General features: G+C 41.1%; 1 protein-coding gene across 9 annotated transcripts in view; it reads left to right on the top strand.

Moving 5' to 3' along the window:
• The window catches only part of ADAM22 (ADAM metallopeptidase domain 22), a 115,555-nt gene that overhangs the window by 60,987 nt on the left and 36,065 nt on the right, over nucleotides 1-18,503 (top strand). For 7 of the 9 annotated variants that reach the window (XM_077304183.1, XM_077304176.1, XM_077304179.1 and 4 more), the window contains 13 exons: nucleotides 272-342; nucleotides 2,853-2,927; nucleotides 7,542-7,613; nucleotides 8,090-8,256; nucleotides 8,761-8,845; nucleotides 9,786-9,876; nucleotides 10,305-10,356; nucleotides 12,425-12,524; nucleotides 15,628-15,699; nucleotides 16,091-16,183; nucleotides 16,500-16,580; nucleotides 16,777-16,827; nucleotides 17,494-17,557. In XM_077304183.1, coding sequence (XP_077160298.1) covers nucleotides 272-342; nucleotides 2,853-2,927; nucleotides 7,542-7,613; nucleotides 8,090-8,256; nucleotides 8,761-8,845; nucleotides 9,786-9,876; nucleotides 10,305-10,356; nucleotides 12,425-12,524; nucleotides 15,628-15,699; nucleotides 16,091-16,183; nucleotides 16,500-16,580; nucleotides 16,777-16,827; nucleotides 17,494-17,557 — 1,074 coding nt within the window. The remainder of the gene's footprint in view (nucleotides 1-271; nucleotides 343-2,852; nucleotides 2,928-7,541; nucleotides 7,614-8,089; nucleotides 8,257-8,760; nucleotides 8,846-9,785; nucleotides 9,877-10,304; nucleotides 10,357-12,424; nucleotides 12,525-15,627; nucleotides 15,700-16,090; nucleotides 16,184-16,499; nucleotides 16,581-16,776; nucleotides 16,828-17,493; nucleotides 17,558-18,503) is intronic. The other 2 variants (XM_077304178.1, XM_077304184.1) reach the window with 1 other exon arrangement.

The following is an 18,503-nucleotide window of genomic DNA, read 5'->3' on the forward strand; positions in this document are numbered from 1 at the left end:
TTTAGTAACAACTGGGCTTCTTGGGTGGGCAATAAGGGAAGCCCCCTGAAATCTACAATCTTGTACTACTTGCAATGCTATATAGTGAGTGTACTCAGCAGGGCTTACTGCTCCTAGGTAAGTGTGCAAGCGGTGCCACTAACTCTTTCCATTTGTGTGGAAAGCATTTTGAAGGGTGCAAAAATGTAAAGTTTTGCTTTGAATCACTCTGGAAATGCTTACAGTGTATTTGTGTCTTCATTCTATGCTGAAAATTCATATTCTGTTTTAGAATTCTGGCACATGAATACCACATCACAAAGATCTGTCAGGAGACCAAGACACAAAAGAAGCAAAAGGCAGGTATGTCTCTCTGTGCTGCAAAACCCTGATTCTCCCTCTTCCCTGGTCAGATATGCTTTCAAGCGTAGTCCTCAGTGTAAATATTTTTTCCCATTATTTAGCCTGTTTCTGCTTCTAGTCTTAGCTAATCTAATCAAATCATTTATAAAAAGATGTCTGTTATTCATCTAAATGGCTGAAAGGAAGAAAATGGCCTCTTGTTAAATGTTCATCTGTGGATTTAAAAGAAAAGCAGCAGTAAAGCAGCAGTAAAGACACTGAGTTGTGATCCCAGGAGATCCTGGGTTGGAATGTTGTTTTTGCCACAAACCTATTAGTGGTCTTCAGGATCAGATTGGGAATGGAAAGTTTGGGAACTTTCCAAGTGGCTTATGTGGCTTATGTATTATTATTATTATTTCAATGTATACCCGCCAGTCTCCGTGAACTCATGGCAGGACACATAAAACAATATAAAACCTCCAATAAAACCAGTCAACCCCCCCCCCCAATAACATAAAGCATAAGAAGTGGCGTAATCCCAACCTCCCCTATCCCCAGTCAAACATCATAACACGGAAGGAATTTGCAATATGGTATAGTGTTGGTTGGAGGAGAGGCCTCAGTTCTATTACTCCAACCTAGTGCCACAGGGCTACTTGGCTTAGTGGTGCCAACAATGAGCCCTTGTTCCCTCCCACAAACTAATTGCAGTGTCTAAGGAGACAACTGGTGATCAATGTAGCCTTTGAAGGAGCCAAGCCAAGTGGCCATGATCCCACCAGCTGAGTTGCTGGGTCTTGACTCACCTCACTCTATAAGACAGTAGCCTACCAGGAATTTTCCCTGTAAGGTAAATGGCCAGCCTTTTACCATACCATCTCAGCTTCAGCCTCATATCAGCAGTTTAGGAATAATAATGCAGATCTAGCATACAGGACTTTTGTAAGGATTACAGTAAATATGGGTTATGGGATCTGTTCAATACTTTCATCTATGCTGTTTAAATGAATGAGGTGGTCTGTAGATTTGGAGCTGAGTGTCACATATGTCGATGACATTCAGCTCTTCAACAAACCACCAGAAGCAGTAGGTTCTGGGAAGGAACTGTGCCTGGGGGATGTGTTCAAGTGGCTCAGAGGGCGGGAAGCAAGCCAAAGATGAATGCAGACAAGAAGGAGAGTGAGACTGATTGGGGGGGTCTTAAATGGATAATGTCACTGCTTGAATGTATAATGACCTGGGTTGGGAACCCATGGGTTTCATATTGTGTGTTTTGGCCCTCATACTCCCTGTGTTCCCATTTTTTGTAAGTACGCACGAGCAAGAGGGTAAGAGAGAATTTGCACCGGCAAAGATAAGAGGTATCTCTTTGGATGACTCACAGACAAGAAGATCTGTAGAACAGAATGCATCCGTTTGCAGTAGACCTAAGACAAGCCTAACAAAAGTGACCAACTGGCTGCGCTGCTTGAAAGAAATGTTACAGAATGTTTGGGATCAAATGTTTAATTAAACAGATCAAACTGCAGATAGATCCAGGCATCATCTCTGCAAGAAAGTAGCTAGAACCAATAGTCACCTTTACTTGCCTGAGCCCTTGTTTGGAAAGCACTGGCTAGCTTAACCCTGTGAAGTCTTGGAAGCTAAGCAGGGTTGACCCCGGTTAGTATTTGTGTGGGAAAATCACTGGGGAGGTGGAGGCAGGCAATGGTAAACTGCAACTTCATGTCTCTGCCTTGAAACCCCAACCGAGTTGCCATAAGTCATCTGTGGCTTGACAGCACTTTCTACCACCACCACCTACTTGAAATAGACAAACGGGAGCTGATAGAGCAAAATCTGTGTAATGTCAAATATTTATTTGTGCTTCCCCCTGTAATGGTACCTAGAGGGATGTTCTGTCTCTCCACTGACAGTGTGGAAATGTTCAGGATTTATAGCCTCGACTGTACAGAGTAATGCCTCTAGGAAATTTCCCGGGAAATGGGGATAATATAAAAGTCTGCTGAGCACGATATATCTATAAAATGGGAAGAAGTGTGATTCAGAAATAATCATTGAAAAACCCTTGGGAACGGGTTGAAAAAAATGAATAGAAAAATTCTCAAAATAAGGAGATTTGTTTTTCCCCACCTTAGTTGTTTAGCTTGCAGATTATCAATTGGATTTACCTCGTTATGCAATAAATGCATCAGTATTATGTAGGAGAAAGAGTGCAGTATTAGATTGGGATTGGACGGCCACTGGTGTTTTAGCATAAGACTTGCCCATCATTCTTGTTCTGTGGAAGTGTTCCTGAGTCAATTTGGTTAGAGATGTTAAACTTGTTTATAACCAGCCAAATTGGAAGGCGTGACATATATTTTGATTTGATGCTAATTTGGTTGTTGAAAACTCCTTTTATATGCTTTTCTAAATGAGGCCATGATGAAGGGGAGGGGGAGAATTAGCTTTGATATGATTCGTTCAGGGTTGGATGTTTTGCCTCTTGCAGTTTAAACATGTACAGCATCTTACTTTGTCTGCAGGTCCATCAGACTCCACATAAGGTTGAAGAGGAAACAAAATATGTTGAGCTAATGATTGTAAATGATCATCTAATGGTGAGGTTTACATACTGGGCCTTTTTGAAATCATCAATAATGCAAGTGTGCCTTTTTGTGCTTGTAATACATTAACAATTAAGGACCTACTGCAGAACGATTCTAACCATACAGCCGATGGTTGTGCAACTCTGAGCTGTTTGAAGTTATGCCTGAGGTCACTCATTCGCGGCTTTAAGAGCAGGAGATAATCTAGTAAATGCAGACCTTTAAACTTTTCTCATATATAAATTGGTGTCGCTCTTGAGCCTGTGACCCATGACTGGATTTTCAATGCTTTCTTGAACAACGGACATCCATAGGAGTGGAGTATGTGTTTGGGGTGGGTGTTTCAATGATGGGGCAGGTGTATGGCCGCCAAGGAGGGGGAAGAAGTCCTGCTGCGTTAACAGAACTTTAAAAAGATGGGCTTTCTTTCAATGCCATAAAAAGTTTCAGCTGCCCCTTTCTACACATTCAAGTTCTGTTAGAGGGGCCAGGTGTTGCCAAACACCTGGAGAGAGAAAAGATCTTGCCTCTCTAACAGAAGCTTAATGAGGTGAGTTTTAATTCTTTTCACTTCAGTCTTTCCCAGTATAAAAATCAGGCTCAGTCACCACAGCTGCTATTAGCACTAATGACATCGGTCAGGTTATCTGCCCTTTTCCTCTCAGTCCAGTTGGGAGAAGGATAGTGAGTTCTGTTCGGGAAGAGGCATAGCTACTTTTAAAGAAATTGGATCTGCCACTGATGAATCAGAAGCCAAGTGGGCCAGTGAAGGTTGTTCTTGTTCAGGTTTTTTGGGGACTGTGTTTCCTTAAATTGGTTATTTTTGTACCAGTCTGCCTTCTCTGTGGAGCTTTTCCACATGCAAGTTTCACTGTATGTTTCATGCAGGTATTCTGAAAAACCATCTTCCTCCGAATTATTACATAAGACATCTGTTCATGGAATAAAAGGTTATTGATTCTTTTCTTTGCATTCCTGAGTAACAGGAAAGAAAGCAGTCATCTTTTATTCAGTGTACTCTGGGATTATTTGCCCTCCTCACATTTATACAGCGATCTAAACTAGAGAGTGCTATGGGTGTATTTCCTACAACCCCCTTCATAATGGTTGCAAATTTTAGTTTTACTGCCAAAGACAGAAAATATCCACTTCTAAGTCTTCAGCAGCACTTATTTAAGAAATATCAAACCTCTGAAAGACTGCTGTGAAGAAGAAAAGGGAGAAGATGTATTTAAAAGAGACTTTTGACCTGTAAGAAGTGTTTTATTGACGATTTAGGGTGTAAGAGCATATTTTTATAATTTAAAAATGGCTTTTCTACTGACAAGTTAGATCAGGGTTGCTAATGTGGTGCTGACATGTTTCCTGACACCTGCCAGCTGGTTTGAGAACGCGGATGAAGCTAGGTGGGGCTTGTACCCTTTAGGGCTACTTATTGCCCCAAAGATAGGATTGCTTCAGCGACCGCTGCCACCACAGCTCAAGGATCTTCACTGTATGGCTGAAGATAAACAGTTTCTACACAAGAAAATACTTCTAAACAATATGTCTGTTTTAAAAGACATTCAGTCATACAGAGTTTCTGCTGGAAATGTTGAAGGGTTCCTATTAAAGCCATGTCTCATTTCACTCCTTGGCATTGTGAGGACAGTTCTGCCTCCTGCAGCGGCCATTTTGTAATTCTTCCCAACACCCTGTCCCAGAATTCCAAAGGTGCACGTAGAGGGGCACTCTTGAGTTAGATTCTCAAAGCGGTGTATATTATAAGATGGATTAAAATGCCGGTATCAAAAACTCATATATGTATGCTGACTGGGGAGCACTGAGCATGGATCCAAAACTTTGATCCAAACATCCTCTCCTGAGTCTCCTTTTCCAGAATATGACAAGTCCTGGTCCCTGAAAAAAAAAATTCCCTCTCTTTTCCTTTTTTAACTAGCAGCCATACAAAATTATAAGAACTTTCATGAGGATGCTGTTCTACTACCATGGAACGCCTTTTAATTTTACTGCAGGGGCAAATCCTAGTCAGCAGCACTGTGATGCAGGGGGAAGAGGAGCTCCTGCCTTCTTCTGATGCTGTTTCCCCCACTAAAAACAACATACAGATTGGGGGAGGGGGAGCTATATGAGCCAGTTTGGTGTAGTGGTTAGGAGTGTGGACTTCTAATCTGGCATGCCGGGTTTGATTCCTTGCTCCCTCACATGCAACCAGCTGGGTGACCTTGGGCTCACCATGGCACTGATAAAGCTGTTATGACCGAACAGTGATATCAGGGCTCTCTCAGCCTCACCCACCCCACAGGGTGTGGGGAGAGGAAAGGGAAGGCGACTGTAAGCCGCTTTGAGCCTCCTTCAGGTAGAGAAAATCGGCATATAAGAACCAACTCTTCTTCAATTAATACTTAGAATCAGGCTTCATGGTACACTTAAAAGGAATCACCCAGTAAAAACTCAGTGCTTGCTGGTGGATGTCGTATTGTGTTCTTCCCTGAGGATGTCCTATTGTCTTCTTCAGCCCTGACTGTCAGCCTTTCTCATTATTCTGAAGGCAGTGAACATGCTCATGTCCCAAAAGGCTTGGGTAGTGTTTTGTTTTGTTTTTTCATATCTAGGGAGCCCTGATGATACAGCAGGCTCAGCCTTGCTTGTGAGTGGGCCTGTTTTGTGGCCTTGATGACAGGCACATGGCTACACTAGTAGCATGCCACAAGGATTTTCAGTCAGATGCTGTTTTATGAGTTTCCTGCAGCTCTAAGACTCGGGGCCTGATTCAGATCAGCATCATAGTACATGGGGAAGGGGAAGCCTAAGGCTGCCCTCCCCCCACTGTAGCAAATATTCATTTTACCAAGCTTTTAAGGATATGTCTATTATTATTTCTTGTTCTGTTCCATGTTGTAGTTTGCTGCTCAATATTCTTTGCATGGCTTACTTATTTCCCTCAGAGTACATTTCTCTGCTTCTTAGTTTTAGAGGTCATCTATAGCGATGATTGCCGAATCTCGGTTTTCCACTTATCTGTTGTTTCCAGCTTTTAGCAACTAAAAATTCTTTAGTTATTTTTTGACAATCACATGAGATTTGGCATCTTTTAATCATAGATGTTCCCCAAGGCCCTGTGAACCACTTATTGGTGTACTTCAAAGCAAGCCCACTACAGCACATGAGCTTGACAGTATATTATCATTCCAGTTTTGTAGAAAACATAATAATTATAATTTCTCCTATCCCTTGATGTGCTGATGAGGAACATGTTTTTGTATCTGACAGAACAGCAACAGGGCTTTCATCCTAACAGAATTTCTATACGGGAAGGGATTCCATGTAGCTTGCTAAGTGATGAGTCAAATGAAAGGATGTTTATTAGCATTCTGCATTGTCCACCTTTCTCATTGAGACTCAAGGTGAATTATGCAACGTAAACCACTGCAATCAATGCAATATGATGAGCAAAATAATAAGAGTATGAAATATGAAGCAAACCATAAATTTATTTCTGTGTTTCTTCTTGCTCAGGGCAGCACGTAATTAAAATGTAACAATGTGAAAAAAGTCTTTAAAAACAAGCATTATCCTTAAAACACAAGCAAATTATTTAAAAGATGGTAAAATATTTAAAAACCTGAGTAAAAAGATATGTTTGGGTCTGGCACCTGAAAGAAACTAAGGGGGAAAGTATTCTAGAGGTGCCACCACAGAAAACACATCGTCTTTGCATATTTTCAGTTCCAAAATTGGAACTATATAGGTAGAAAACGATGTCACGAGAGCAAAATAAAATATAATTTCCACGGTCCTTTATTAAAATACACAGAAGATTAAAATACATTCTAATCTATTCCTGCTACCTAATGTGTTCCTCCTGTTTTGTTCCTGATACCAGCAAGGCAGAGATACATACCATTGTGGATTTTACTTTTGCCTACTGCTAAGCAGATATGTATGACATGAACTCTAACAGGAAAGGTAGAAGCCCCTAAGAATTCTAGAGAAGGAATGCTGGCCTTCTGCAAGAACTCGCTCAAATATGCTGGACTCTACTCTTGTGGGATTTGAAGAAGTTAGTTAGCAGTTTGGGCTGCTGATACAAAATGTCAGGAGACATCAACTTTTAAAATGTTATCTTGGTTCCCTTGTGACTTCAGAGTATTTTACTTCAGAAAAGAAGAAACAAGGAATTGGTTGGCATGTGTTAACTGTAAAGAAGAGGCGGGGAAAAAATTAAGCTTAATGTGTTTCAACTTTAAGTTTTTGTAATTATTATTTAATATACAATAATATAATGGGCGTGTGCATTGCGATGTCCACTAGCAAGCAGATCCTTCAGGGCCACATTTTGGACTGGCATAGTTGTAGGAACCTTCCCATCCTAAGGACATATGGACCACTCAGCATACTGTAGGAACGGGCTGCTTGTTTTCTTTCAACTTATGAAGTTCTGTTTTCTTTTCACCTTTTGTTGAATGTATCGACTACCAATTAATAAGTTTAACCTTCATAGTGAATAAACAGAACAATATTAATGGTTGAGCCGTTTGCCTGTCACAACTTTGACCAAGTGATTTCTGAATGAAAATTGTATTTCAAGTATATGCTTAGAATTTGTCTTTCTTTGTTTCTCAGTTCAAAAAGCACCGATTATCGGTTGTCCTCACAAACAACTTTGCTAAATCAGTAGTGAACTTGGCAGATTTCGTAAGTATGACTAGCCAGCTGCTAGATATATGGTCAGTCTTATCATAGGGATAGTAATTTCAGGACAGAGTAAGAGAGTGAGAGCAATAGCATCTTTATCCATCACTGTCAGACTCTTTAAGGGTAGATAAAGTCACATTTTATTTATTTATTTTATTTTATAACATTTATATACTGCCCTCCCCTGAGGCTCAGGGGCGGTTCACTTATCTCAGTTGAACCATTCCTGCTTTCCAGAGTATGTTCATCTTGAAATATCTTCCTGAATCAAAGCCATGATTTAAAAAAAAAACTATCCTTTTTAAAATGACCTTTAAATGTATTCTAATACTTAGCCCTGCATCACAATGCTTTCAACCGGTTAGAAAGGAGATGATAATTGTCCTTCATTTCTGTAATGTTTTTTATGCTCGATACATATATTTTAAAGAGGCAAAAGTTACTGTTGCTGATTGTTTGATTTGTTAATGTGCTAGATTTATAAAGAACAACTCAACACCAGGATAGTATTGGTTGCTATGGAAACCTGGAGTAATGATAACAAGTTCACCATATCTGAAAACCCACTGGTGACTCTGCGTGCATTTATGAAATACAGGAGGGATTTTATCAAAGAGAAAAGTGATGCAGTTCATCTTTTTTCGTACGTAATTTCGTGGGGCTTTTTTGTTGCTGTTTGGGATAGGGAGGTCTTAACCCTCTTGTTCTGTTGCTAGTACTGGCACGTTTTCTCATGTGTTCATGTAACCGATTGAATAGGAAAGAGCTTAGGAAATAAAATAAAACTGATTTTCATTGTTCTGTATGACCAGCTTTTTTATAACCGTGCAGAAGCCTCCCCCGCCCACCCCCCTCCCTGGCGACCTCCCTGCTTCGACACGGGCCTGCTCCGAGGCCTGCACCAAAGCCTCACCTTGGTGGCTGCCTACCTAGCACATCCCGGTGGGAATGGCAGAGGGGTTTTGTGCCTTCTGATTGGCCCCTCCACTTGTCAGTCCGGGGGGGAAGGGCCAATTGTTGGCCCCCTGTTTCCTATCCCGGACTGAGCCCACCCCACCTCCCTTACTGTTTTATTTATACCGCGAAGCGCGCGGTATAAATATTTTAGATTACTGTTCTTTTCTAATCTGTTCTTTTCTTTTTAAAGAGGGAGTCAGTTTCAGAGCAGTCGCAGTGGGGCAGCTTACGTTGGTGGAATTTGCTCATTACTTAAAGGTGGAGGTGTGAATGAAGTAAGTCTTCACAGTTCTAGAAATACAAATTGGCACACTGATATCAGGATTTCATTGTATATTTTGACAAAGCCTTCTCTTGTTCTGTGTCCGTTACGCTGTGTCGTGCTCTGTTCTAGGACGTTACAAGAACCAATCCCCTTTGTGTCTTTGGGTTCTAGAGCTCTCCTAACCAGGGAAGAAATGCACTCATCCTAAATGCACTCATCCTATTTAGATCTCTGCCAGTTTGTTTGGATCTAAAAATAACGAAAACTGAAGAGCTAACCTCAAAATCGCTGAAATTATTGTAATGGAAAGTTTAAGTCAGGCCACTACCATTCTGTACCTTTAGAGTTCCTTTACTGAGCATTAGTGCTAGCACCGAGACCGTCTTCTCTTCCATCATCCTAACAGCAGTTTGAGGCTTCATCTTAAATCCCACATTCACAGAAGGCCCTGAGTTCCCAAGAGAAGGATAATGCTTTACTAACAATCTGCGCATGACATAGTAGGGCTGAGTCTTTCACCAGTTCCTTCCCAGGATCCTAGCAGTTGCAGGTAATTTGCTTAGCCTCAACTAATGCCATACAAAGCAGAGCTGGGCTTTCCCGAGTAAATTGAAGTCAGTGAGCTAATAAGGATGTAACTCTAATTAGAGCTGTACAGTTATAAAACTAAATGTTCAAAGGAGAATTGAGAGTGGCTTCAGTTGAACCTTCCCATGTGTTTGCTGTTGTGATGTTATAGTGGGTGTTATTTGTTCTAAAAGTAACTTCTCTTTGTATTATTCTGGTTGCATGGCGTTCATCTGCAACTGATGGGTTAACCTGTGCAGTGAATAATACAAGCTTGAGCATCATTTTTTTCTCCAACACAATTATTTGAAAATCTGTTTAGATGTACTTGAAGGTTGACATCTTGCTCCCAAAGCAATTACGGCCTTTTCTTCCCTTTTCAGTTTGGAAAAGCTGATTTAATGTCGGTTACGTTGGCGCAGTCCTTAGCTCACAATCTCGGTATTTTCTCAGACAAAAGGAAACTGCAAAGTGGTAAGGCTTTTCAATTGAGCATGACCATCCCCCCGTTTCTAAACTCTGCTTCTCTTGTTCAATCTTTATGGTCCTTCATATTTATTTTTAAGAAACTTTACCAAAAGGAAATCCAGTTGAATTTTTGGTTGGAAAAAGCCTTTTGTTAATTATGGAATGGGAATAATTGATGGAATCATAAGTGCAATTTTGGCTCTCTGGACATTTCAGAGGGAATTTGCTTCCATAATTTTACTCCGCATTGATAATGGTGATGGTGATTTTAGCCATTCAGTCGTGTCTGACTCTTGGTGTGGCTCAGCTGTCTGCACATTTTCCAGTCTTACATTGTTCCACATTATTTACTTAAAATCTTGCTTTAAAATAGAAATTTCTATCAAAACAATTTTAAAGGTCAAATTGAATGTGACTTATTTGTTTATTTTTAGGTGAGTGTAAATGTGAGGATACATGGCATGGATGCATAATGGGAGACGCTGGGTAAGGCATTCAGTTAGGAATATTGCCATGAAATGAAAATGTCAATTAATGGTTGGTGAACTGTGCAACTATGCTGAACAACAAAGCAAGAAAGTTACTGAGATAAAATATTACGTATGTACACTTTTAAGCTGACATTGGCCTTAGTTGTATTAAACTTATGTAAGTCATCACCAAATAACAATGACAGAATTATTATTATAATCACATAATGATGCCTTTTTATTTTCTAAAGAAGCTACATAGTATGAAATGATTGAAGTGGATGCTTTTGTAGAGTGTATGTGTTGGATCCAGCCATACCCCCCCCCCAGCTTTCTGAACCAGTTCCTGTGCATATTACAGGCCCCAGCCCCATGGGTTTTGCATAGCCTTTTTTGGGTGATCAGTATGTGAAGCTGCCTTATAATGAATCAGACCTATCAGGGTCAGCCAGTATTGTCTACTCTGATGGGTGGCAGCTGTCTAAGATCTTAGATTCAGGTCTTTCACACAGCCCACTGCCTGGTCTTTTTAAACTGGAAATACCGGAGTTTGAACCTGGGACCAGCGGCCACGCCTGCCTCTTCCCTTCCTTCTCGCTGTGGAGGGGGGAGGCAGGCGCGGCTGCTGGCGGCCCGGTACCGTGGCCTTTGCGGCCCGGACCGGGGGTTGATGACCTCCGGCTTAGGGTATACTGAGCCTTTTTCACTAAAACTCTGAAAAGTGATGAGCGGCATGCCTAAATATGAAAACATGTCATGCTCTTCCAGGTTAATCAGCCTCCTTCACCATATGTATAGTCTTAGATGCAGTCAGACCTTGAATTAATATTCTGCAGTACCGATGAGTCATGATTTTTCTTAAATGAACTGTAGTGATGTTTTGCTTTCGTGACATTTAAATTGAAATATAAGAGCCATCTGTATTCTGGGAACATTTATAAGGGTTTTTCCATATGAGGAATCCTGATCATATTTCTTTTAATCTTGCAATATTCACGAGCCAAAATTGGCCAAGATAATCTTCCAATTTTAATAATGGAAACGAGATATATAGGTAAACTAATTTAGATGACCTGAGATAATGCAGTATCATTTTGATTGCACTGTTCTTGCTTTGCAGGGTCTTAAATTGTCGCACCTACTAAAGGACACTACATACACATTCTTTGGCATGTAAATGGCCACAGCCATTTATTAACAGAGAGTGGCACCAGCCTGGAAGCAAATATGCCCTCTTGTGGTCAGCTGACCACAAGGCAGCCCCATTTATTCTGCTGGTCTTCTTCAACGGGAATTATTTGGCCGGTGAGCCTGCTTATTCCCGGACATACGACCTGCACAAAACTGTGGGAGGTAGCCATTATATGCGAACCCGCCAGGCGTTTTGCCTCTGCTGGGTTTCGCCCGCTACCTGGAAATGTGAGCGAACCAAACAGGCTCCACATCCACAGAGCACCCTTAAGGGGCCCCCATCCTCTAGGGATGCCAGCACGCAAGCTTGGCATCCACTGCAAAAATCCCGCTCCCAGGCCACCAACCGCCAGCTGTGACAAACAAATTCAACACCGTGAATAACTTTATTTTCCGGTAAAACAATTTCCTTCCTTTTTTTTTTTAAACATTAACATCCGTCTTCTTTTATGTACTTATTTGCTTATTTCTTTGTTCTTTAACAATAAGACAAAATTCCCAACCATGAAAGCGTATAACTCAAGGGAGGGTGGGTGGGCTTTCACTCGGGCACAGAGCGGGAGAAGAGACTGGGCCCGCCTGCACAGCTCCTTATATAGGAGCCTGGCCACAGCCCTTCCCCTTGCTGCCATCGCACCAGCGCCTGCCACTAAGGATGCTGGGACTTGTAGTCCCAACTTCCCTATAGCGTCCTTTTCCGGCGCTCCAGCCCCGCAGCAGCAAAGGCCCCTCGTATATGCTCAGGTGCAGTTATTGTGTTTGATTTATATTGAAACACCTCATCAAAACAATTAAACTCCCACTTTTCCATTTAACCTCTTTCAAGCTGTAAGCCTGTCACATTTATGCATTCAAATAACCAAGCGATAACAAAGTTCTTTCTTCATTAACAGCTACTTTCTCCCATCCAAGTTCTCCACATGTGATGTTGAGGAGTATCATGATTTTTTAAATAATGGAGGTGGAGCCTGCCTTTTCAATAAGCCTTCTAAGGTAATATAATTTGACTTAGTGAAAGGTAGCATTCTGTTGTTCTGTTCAGGTCATTGTCATGGCTGTTGCCTTGAAATGCTTGCCGTAAACAAGTGTGAGATAGTACAGAACAATTGCAATCTGCTATCATTTCCCATATGCTTTCGGCTGTGGCTGCAAGAGTTTTCCACTCTCTGCCAGACATGATTTTAAGATGGCTGATTTTGAGCTTCATTGTGCTGAATTGCTTGACCATCTTAGAGAGTGCCACATTCCTGTTGATTTGCGAAGAATGTGTTCATGATTATTCAGTCAGTAGGCAGACATATACCACGGGGTTGCACGGGGTTGCACAGAACTGTGTGTATTGTTGGACAAAGAGAGAGAAAATGTATAATATGCACAAACTCAAACATAAATAAGTGTTTTGAGCTAGAGAAAGGGATGAAGTTTGGTGTAGTGTTGTGTTTTGCTTAGAACCTTGACTTTAATCCTACACCAGCGGTATTATTTTGGCAGAAAAAAAGCGACCTGGGATACAAAACAAACCCAGAAGTAGACTGACTTTGACATTTGGGGTGTCTTTTTATCCCTGGTCATATAATACATGAGCCCCCCCCCCCCCCCCAGATCACTGCTCCTTATAATTCTGAGAATATCTGTCCTACCACAAAGAAAGATATTCCTGGGGTTCAAAACTACCATGTCTTAAAAAATATTTGCAGTTTTCATGTTATCAGTACAGCTCTCTTCTACCGGAGAGCCGGCTTGCTGAAGTGCTGGTTAAAAGCAGCAGCCTCTAATCTGGAGGGCTGGGTTTGGTTTCCCACTCCTCACATAGGCAGCTGGGTGACCTTGGGCTAAACACAGTTCCTTTCAGGGCTCTCTCAGCCTCACCTATCTCACATGGTGACTGTGCTGAGGAGAGGAAGGGTAGGCGATTGTAAGCTGCTTTGAGACTCCTTCAGGCAATAAAAAGCAGGGTACAAGAAGCCAGCTGTTCTTTTTCTCTTCTCTAATGTAAAACTTTGTTTTCGGGCTCTGGGATTTTGATGTTCTAAAGCCCAATGTCTTCTGGTGTTACAAACACATTTTTATGGGATATAAGATACCTGTGGTTGAAGTAAACCCCAGAATACAATTTTTTAAAGATTGTGTTAGATATTGTTGAGCCGGGACCGGAACTCACTGCACCTAAAAGGGAGACTGATAATGAGACTCTTGACAGTCATTTTCCCGGGCCTTCCTTTTAGAGTGCTCTTGGCCCTAATCACCAATATGCTGTTGACCTATGCAGGTTTTACAAGAGTAGCTTGGGGATATCTGGAAGGAGTACTTTTGAAACAGTAGTGGGGGAAGCACCGTCTCTCTTTTCCATCTAGGCCTGGACTGAAATTCTGATCCATCTGTCCCCAGGTTTTAGTGACAGAGGATGTTTTCCTTTTGATAGTTTTAAGCGATTGTTTTAAATGTACATGGTTTTATCTTTTGGATGAACTTTTAATCTGCCCCAACACTGCCCCAACACTGTTGATAGAGAGGGGTGACATAGAAATTAAAAAAATAATAGTAAGCATGCCCCCTTTGGATCCTGGTCATGGAACATGTGTCCACAAGCAACTGAATTAAATGTAATTTTTATCGCTTATTGGAGCATTATAAATCAAAGAATGCATTGAGCAATTTTAACAACCGTATGCTTGGTGACACAAGGCTCCTTCTCCTTGACAAAATTTGTTCTTTATATTTTTAAGAGTTGCAGAGTGCTAGATCACTGTGTGTTTTCTTTTAACAGCTAGTGGCAGATGGGGACGATAGTTAAATCCTCTTTATTCAGTGATTGCTGCAGGTTTACAGTGATCTATTCTTAAGTTAAAAAAAACTTTGTTTTTTCTGTAAGTCTTGCATAACTGCATTATAAATTATGCCATATTGACTGTGTCTAGCATTGCAGAATGGATTATAAACATTGAGATTTTTCTCTTATGCAGTACTGAAATATACCATGACCTAGATGGCCCAGGCTAGTATCATCTCATCAAATCTCAGAAACTAAGCAAGATTGGCCTTAGTTAATACTTGGATGGGAGACTCCCAAGGAAATCCATTTGATGGCAGTTTCCACCACTTCACTGGAATGTAAAAAGCAAATATCTTGCAAATAAAACCTCTTCTAGTTCTGCATCCTTCCCAGCATTGTACTTGTGAGGGACGAGCATGAACCAAAACATTCTAGTTTGAGGTTTGGGGTGGCCCCCAAACCAAGCTGGAATTTCCTCAAACCCAACCAGCCAGTTTGGGAGAAAGCAGGGGGGGAGGTCACACAGGAAGGGTTAAATGGACTGACAGCCATTTAACACATCCATTTCAGTTTCCCTTAGTTCAAAGTGGGAGGGAGTGAAATGGACATGTTGAATGGCTTGCAGCCATTTAAACATTAACACCTGGTGGGTGGACTTGCTGGCAGCTATTTGACCTGTTGGTTTTGCTTGTTCATGGCCATTTCATCCAAACAGTGGGGTGTGTGCACCCATCAGCTATTAGGCTGAAATGGCTGTGAGCTATTTTATTGGTCCATTTTGCTTCCCCTTGCTTCAGCCATTTAAGCCTAACATTTGGCAGGTGGATCTGCCTTGCTCAGCTGCTAGGTTTATATGACCTGAACAGCTAAACCAAATATGATTATAATAGAAGTAAATATTCAGAGAATGTGCCTTCCCCGGACATTGGTTCAGGGGCTATGAACTGGGCCAAGTTCATGCTGAATTTTGGCTTGTAGTTATAACACATAAATGTAGCTTAAGATGTAAATACACGCTAAATTTCAAAGCAAGTATTGTAAAAGGAATATGTTAAAACGTTGACTGGTAAAGATACATTATAAATGTCTCAGGGATACAAGCCTTTACAAAGGAACAAGAAGTATTAATTCTTGCTTAACATGGAAAAGAAGAACGATTTACTTTATCATCGAATCGTATCATACATATATTTAAATATTCACAATACACATATATAATTGTGTATTGTGAATATTAATGGGGAAAACCCCAACTTTCAATTAACTTTTATAGTATTTCTACATCTGTAAATGTTTTCCCCACTGCTTTGTTTTCTCCTGCAGCTTCTTGATCCTCCATTATGTGGCAATGGTTTTGTGGAAGCCGGTGAAGAGTGTGACTGTGGGACACCCACAGTAAGTCTTCTGATGCATAATCACAGGAGCAGTTCTTCTAGATGGGTGCAGAGCCCTTCACTTCCAAATTGGTATAGTTAAGATATAAAGAATCCCATATGGGGAAATCTTGCCTTCTCATGGTGTTTTCTTTTGAACTAGCTACATTGCGAATGCGAATGCTGGCGGGGGCTCATGGGGATTGTAGTCCATGGACATCCGGAGGGCCCCAGTTTGACTACCCCTGTGTTAGAGTGTTTGATTGTGATCAGGGAGATCCCTTTGCCTTGGAAACTTGTTGGGTGATATTAGGCCAGTCAGACCCACTCACCCTGACCAAGTGACAGGGTTGTTGTGAAGATAAAATGTGTGCTTTCCAAGCTTCTGTCACACAATTGCTTTTACTCCTTAGGAATGTACCACTAACGGAGGTGATTGCTGTAGTAACTGCTCTCTAACGGCTACCTCTCAGTGCAGTGATGGACTTTGTTGTAAGAAGTGCCGGGTATGTATTTAAGTGGCTTTTGTTTTGCTATTTAAAATAGACCGGCTTGTATGCTTTCATGACGATTACTTGCTTACTTTGTAAAGGTTCATTTTCAGAGTTTAACAAAAACTCTTGAAAAGTTTTCTTTGGAGAGCGGACATTTGTGTATCCATCTCTTTGCTCTCCCAAAGTCTGGAAGTTGAACAGGGATTCCTAAACAAAAGGCAAAGACAGTATCAAATATTGTCAGTTTAAGATTCCAGAAAAATTGTGTGAAGTTCTGGACTGAACTATTGACAATGTGACAGGTATATTCTGATCTTTCTTCCTCCAGTTTGAAGAAAAGGGAGTTGTGTGCAGAGAAGCAGTAAATGATTGTGATATTCCGGAACGTTGTACAGGATCGTCAAATCAGGTGAGATTTTGAAACAAGAGAGACTAAAATTCTGAGCAATATGGAGTTGCTTGAAACAAATTTTGGGGGAGGGAGGCAATGTATAAAAGCGAAGTTTGAAAAGCTACATTTGCATTAATTTTAGATGTTAAAATACAACTTTAAAAGCTCCTTCACTGTCCAGCTTATCAAGTGGTTCCCTCCACTTTATCCCTAGTGTTCTCCAAATCTCCATAAAATGGATGGGTACTCATGTGATAACAAACAGGTAAGAGTGATTTTTAAATTTTATTTTGTTTGATTGGAACACTATATGATAAGCAAATCAAAGTGGTGGGTTCATCTATTTCTAGAATCTGTAAAAAGGACTCAGAGGAGGTACTGAAATTTCTGCTTTGAGATGTCTACCGCTGAATTTAGTTCCTGTTGTATAATCCTAGCTTTTTAAAATGAATCCAGTATTAGATTTCGGCTGCAGGGGCGAGTCTCTCTGCTCCCTGCTTCCTCTATTAATCTCTGACTCAACCCATGTAGTCCTGGGGGTGGGGAACGGAGTCTCCAGGAGCAGCATTTGGGGCTGCAGTGGGATGGGGGAGGTAACTTTTATCGGTATAAATTATTGTTGAACACCAGCTCTTACTCCCATACTCACAGGAAGAAAAAACAGTGAGAAGCCAAAAAAGAGGGGTGGGGGAGGGAAATATTTCATTTATTTCTGCATTTGGAAATCCTACATTGTACTGCCGGTGATGTAATCTGGAGCACAGCAGTTTCTAAAACCTTCTCACCATTCCTTATAAAACTCCCCACACCAGTGAATTCCCCTAAGTGTACTCCAGTAGAAATAAATCTGCTCGCTTTAGACAATATATCAGGCTGTTTTTTGACATGGGAAAAATATTAATGTTATGTCCTTTTGTTGCTTTCCCTTCAGGGCACTTGCTTTGGAGGACGATGCAAAACTAGAGACAGACAGTGTAAATACATTTGGGGAGAACGTGAGTAAATACTCTCAAAGGTTTTTTTTTTAGCTGATATCTTTTTGAAAGCCCAGTCCATCAGGACAGATGACATCCAGCATGGGATATCCAGCATAACATGCTGTGATGAACCCTGTTAGGTCCTGAGGCTTCTTTGTCAGCCTACCCCTGTTTTGAAGCTACTACACTTCACACCTTGTCACAAATTTTTCTGCCACTGTTTGTTTATTTACTTCATTTGTATTCCTCCTCTCTCCCCACTGGGGACTTAAACTAAGCACATTGTTCTCGTCTCTGCTCTGTATTATCTTCACTACAGCCTTATGAGGTAGGTCAGGCTAACAGTGTGCCACTGTGGGTTCAAACCTGGGTCGCCCAGATCCTAATCCGACACGCTTAACCGCAGTAGCGGATTGTCTCTCTTCCCTCCTGCATCCTCTGGTCCCTTTTAAACCACAGGAGTCATAGAATACAATGCAAGGCTGTGAAAAGCCTTTTGCAGGCTGGGATTTCAGAGACGTTTCAACAGCCTGCCATTCTACCTAAAGCACTGCAAATTCCTAAAAAGAAAACATTGGCAAACTTTTTTATAAAAAGTTTTATAAACTTTCCATTATCTGCTTCACATTCCAATTCCTTTTCATTTCTCCCCATCGAGTTGAAAGCCTTCAGGCAGCGGTGTTTCTTTGGGGAAAAAAATCTCAGTGTAGTTCTTAATTTATTTTAAAGCTAATATAAATATTGGATCGGATTGTATGGATCCATTTTGCTAGCAGAGGCAGAAGGCCCCACATGGAAGGTTCCAGGATGGAATCTGAGGATCAAACCCAAAAAATGTTTTGAGTACTTAGAATATATTTTATAGTTGATGCTCTGGTTTCAGTTTCTTCTTCTTCTTCTTCTTCTTCTTCTTCTTCTTCTTCTTCTTCTTCTTCTTCTTCTTCTTCTTCTTCTTCTTCTTCTT

The sequence above is a fragment of the Paroedura picta genome, chromosome 11, assembly GCF_049243985.1.
Source record: "Paroedura picta isolate Pp20150507F chromosome 11, Ppicta_v3.0, whole genome shotgun sequence".
Taxonomy (NCBI): Eukaryota; Metazoa; Chordata; class Lepidosauria; order Squamata; family Gekkonidae; genus Paroedura; species Paroedura picta.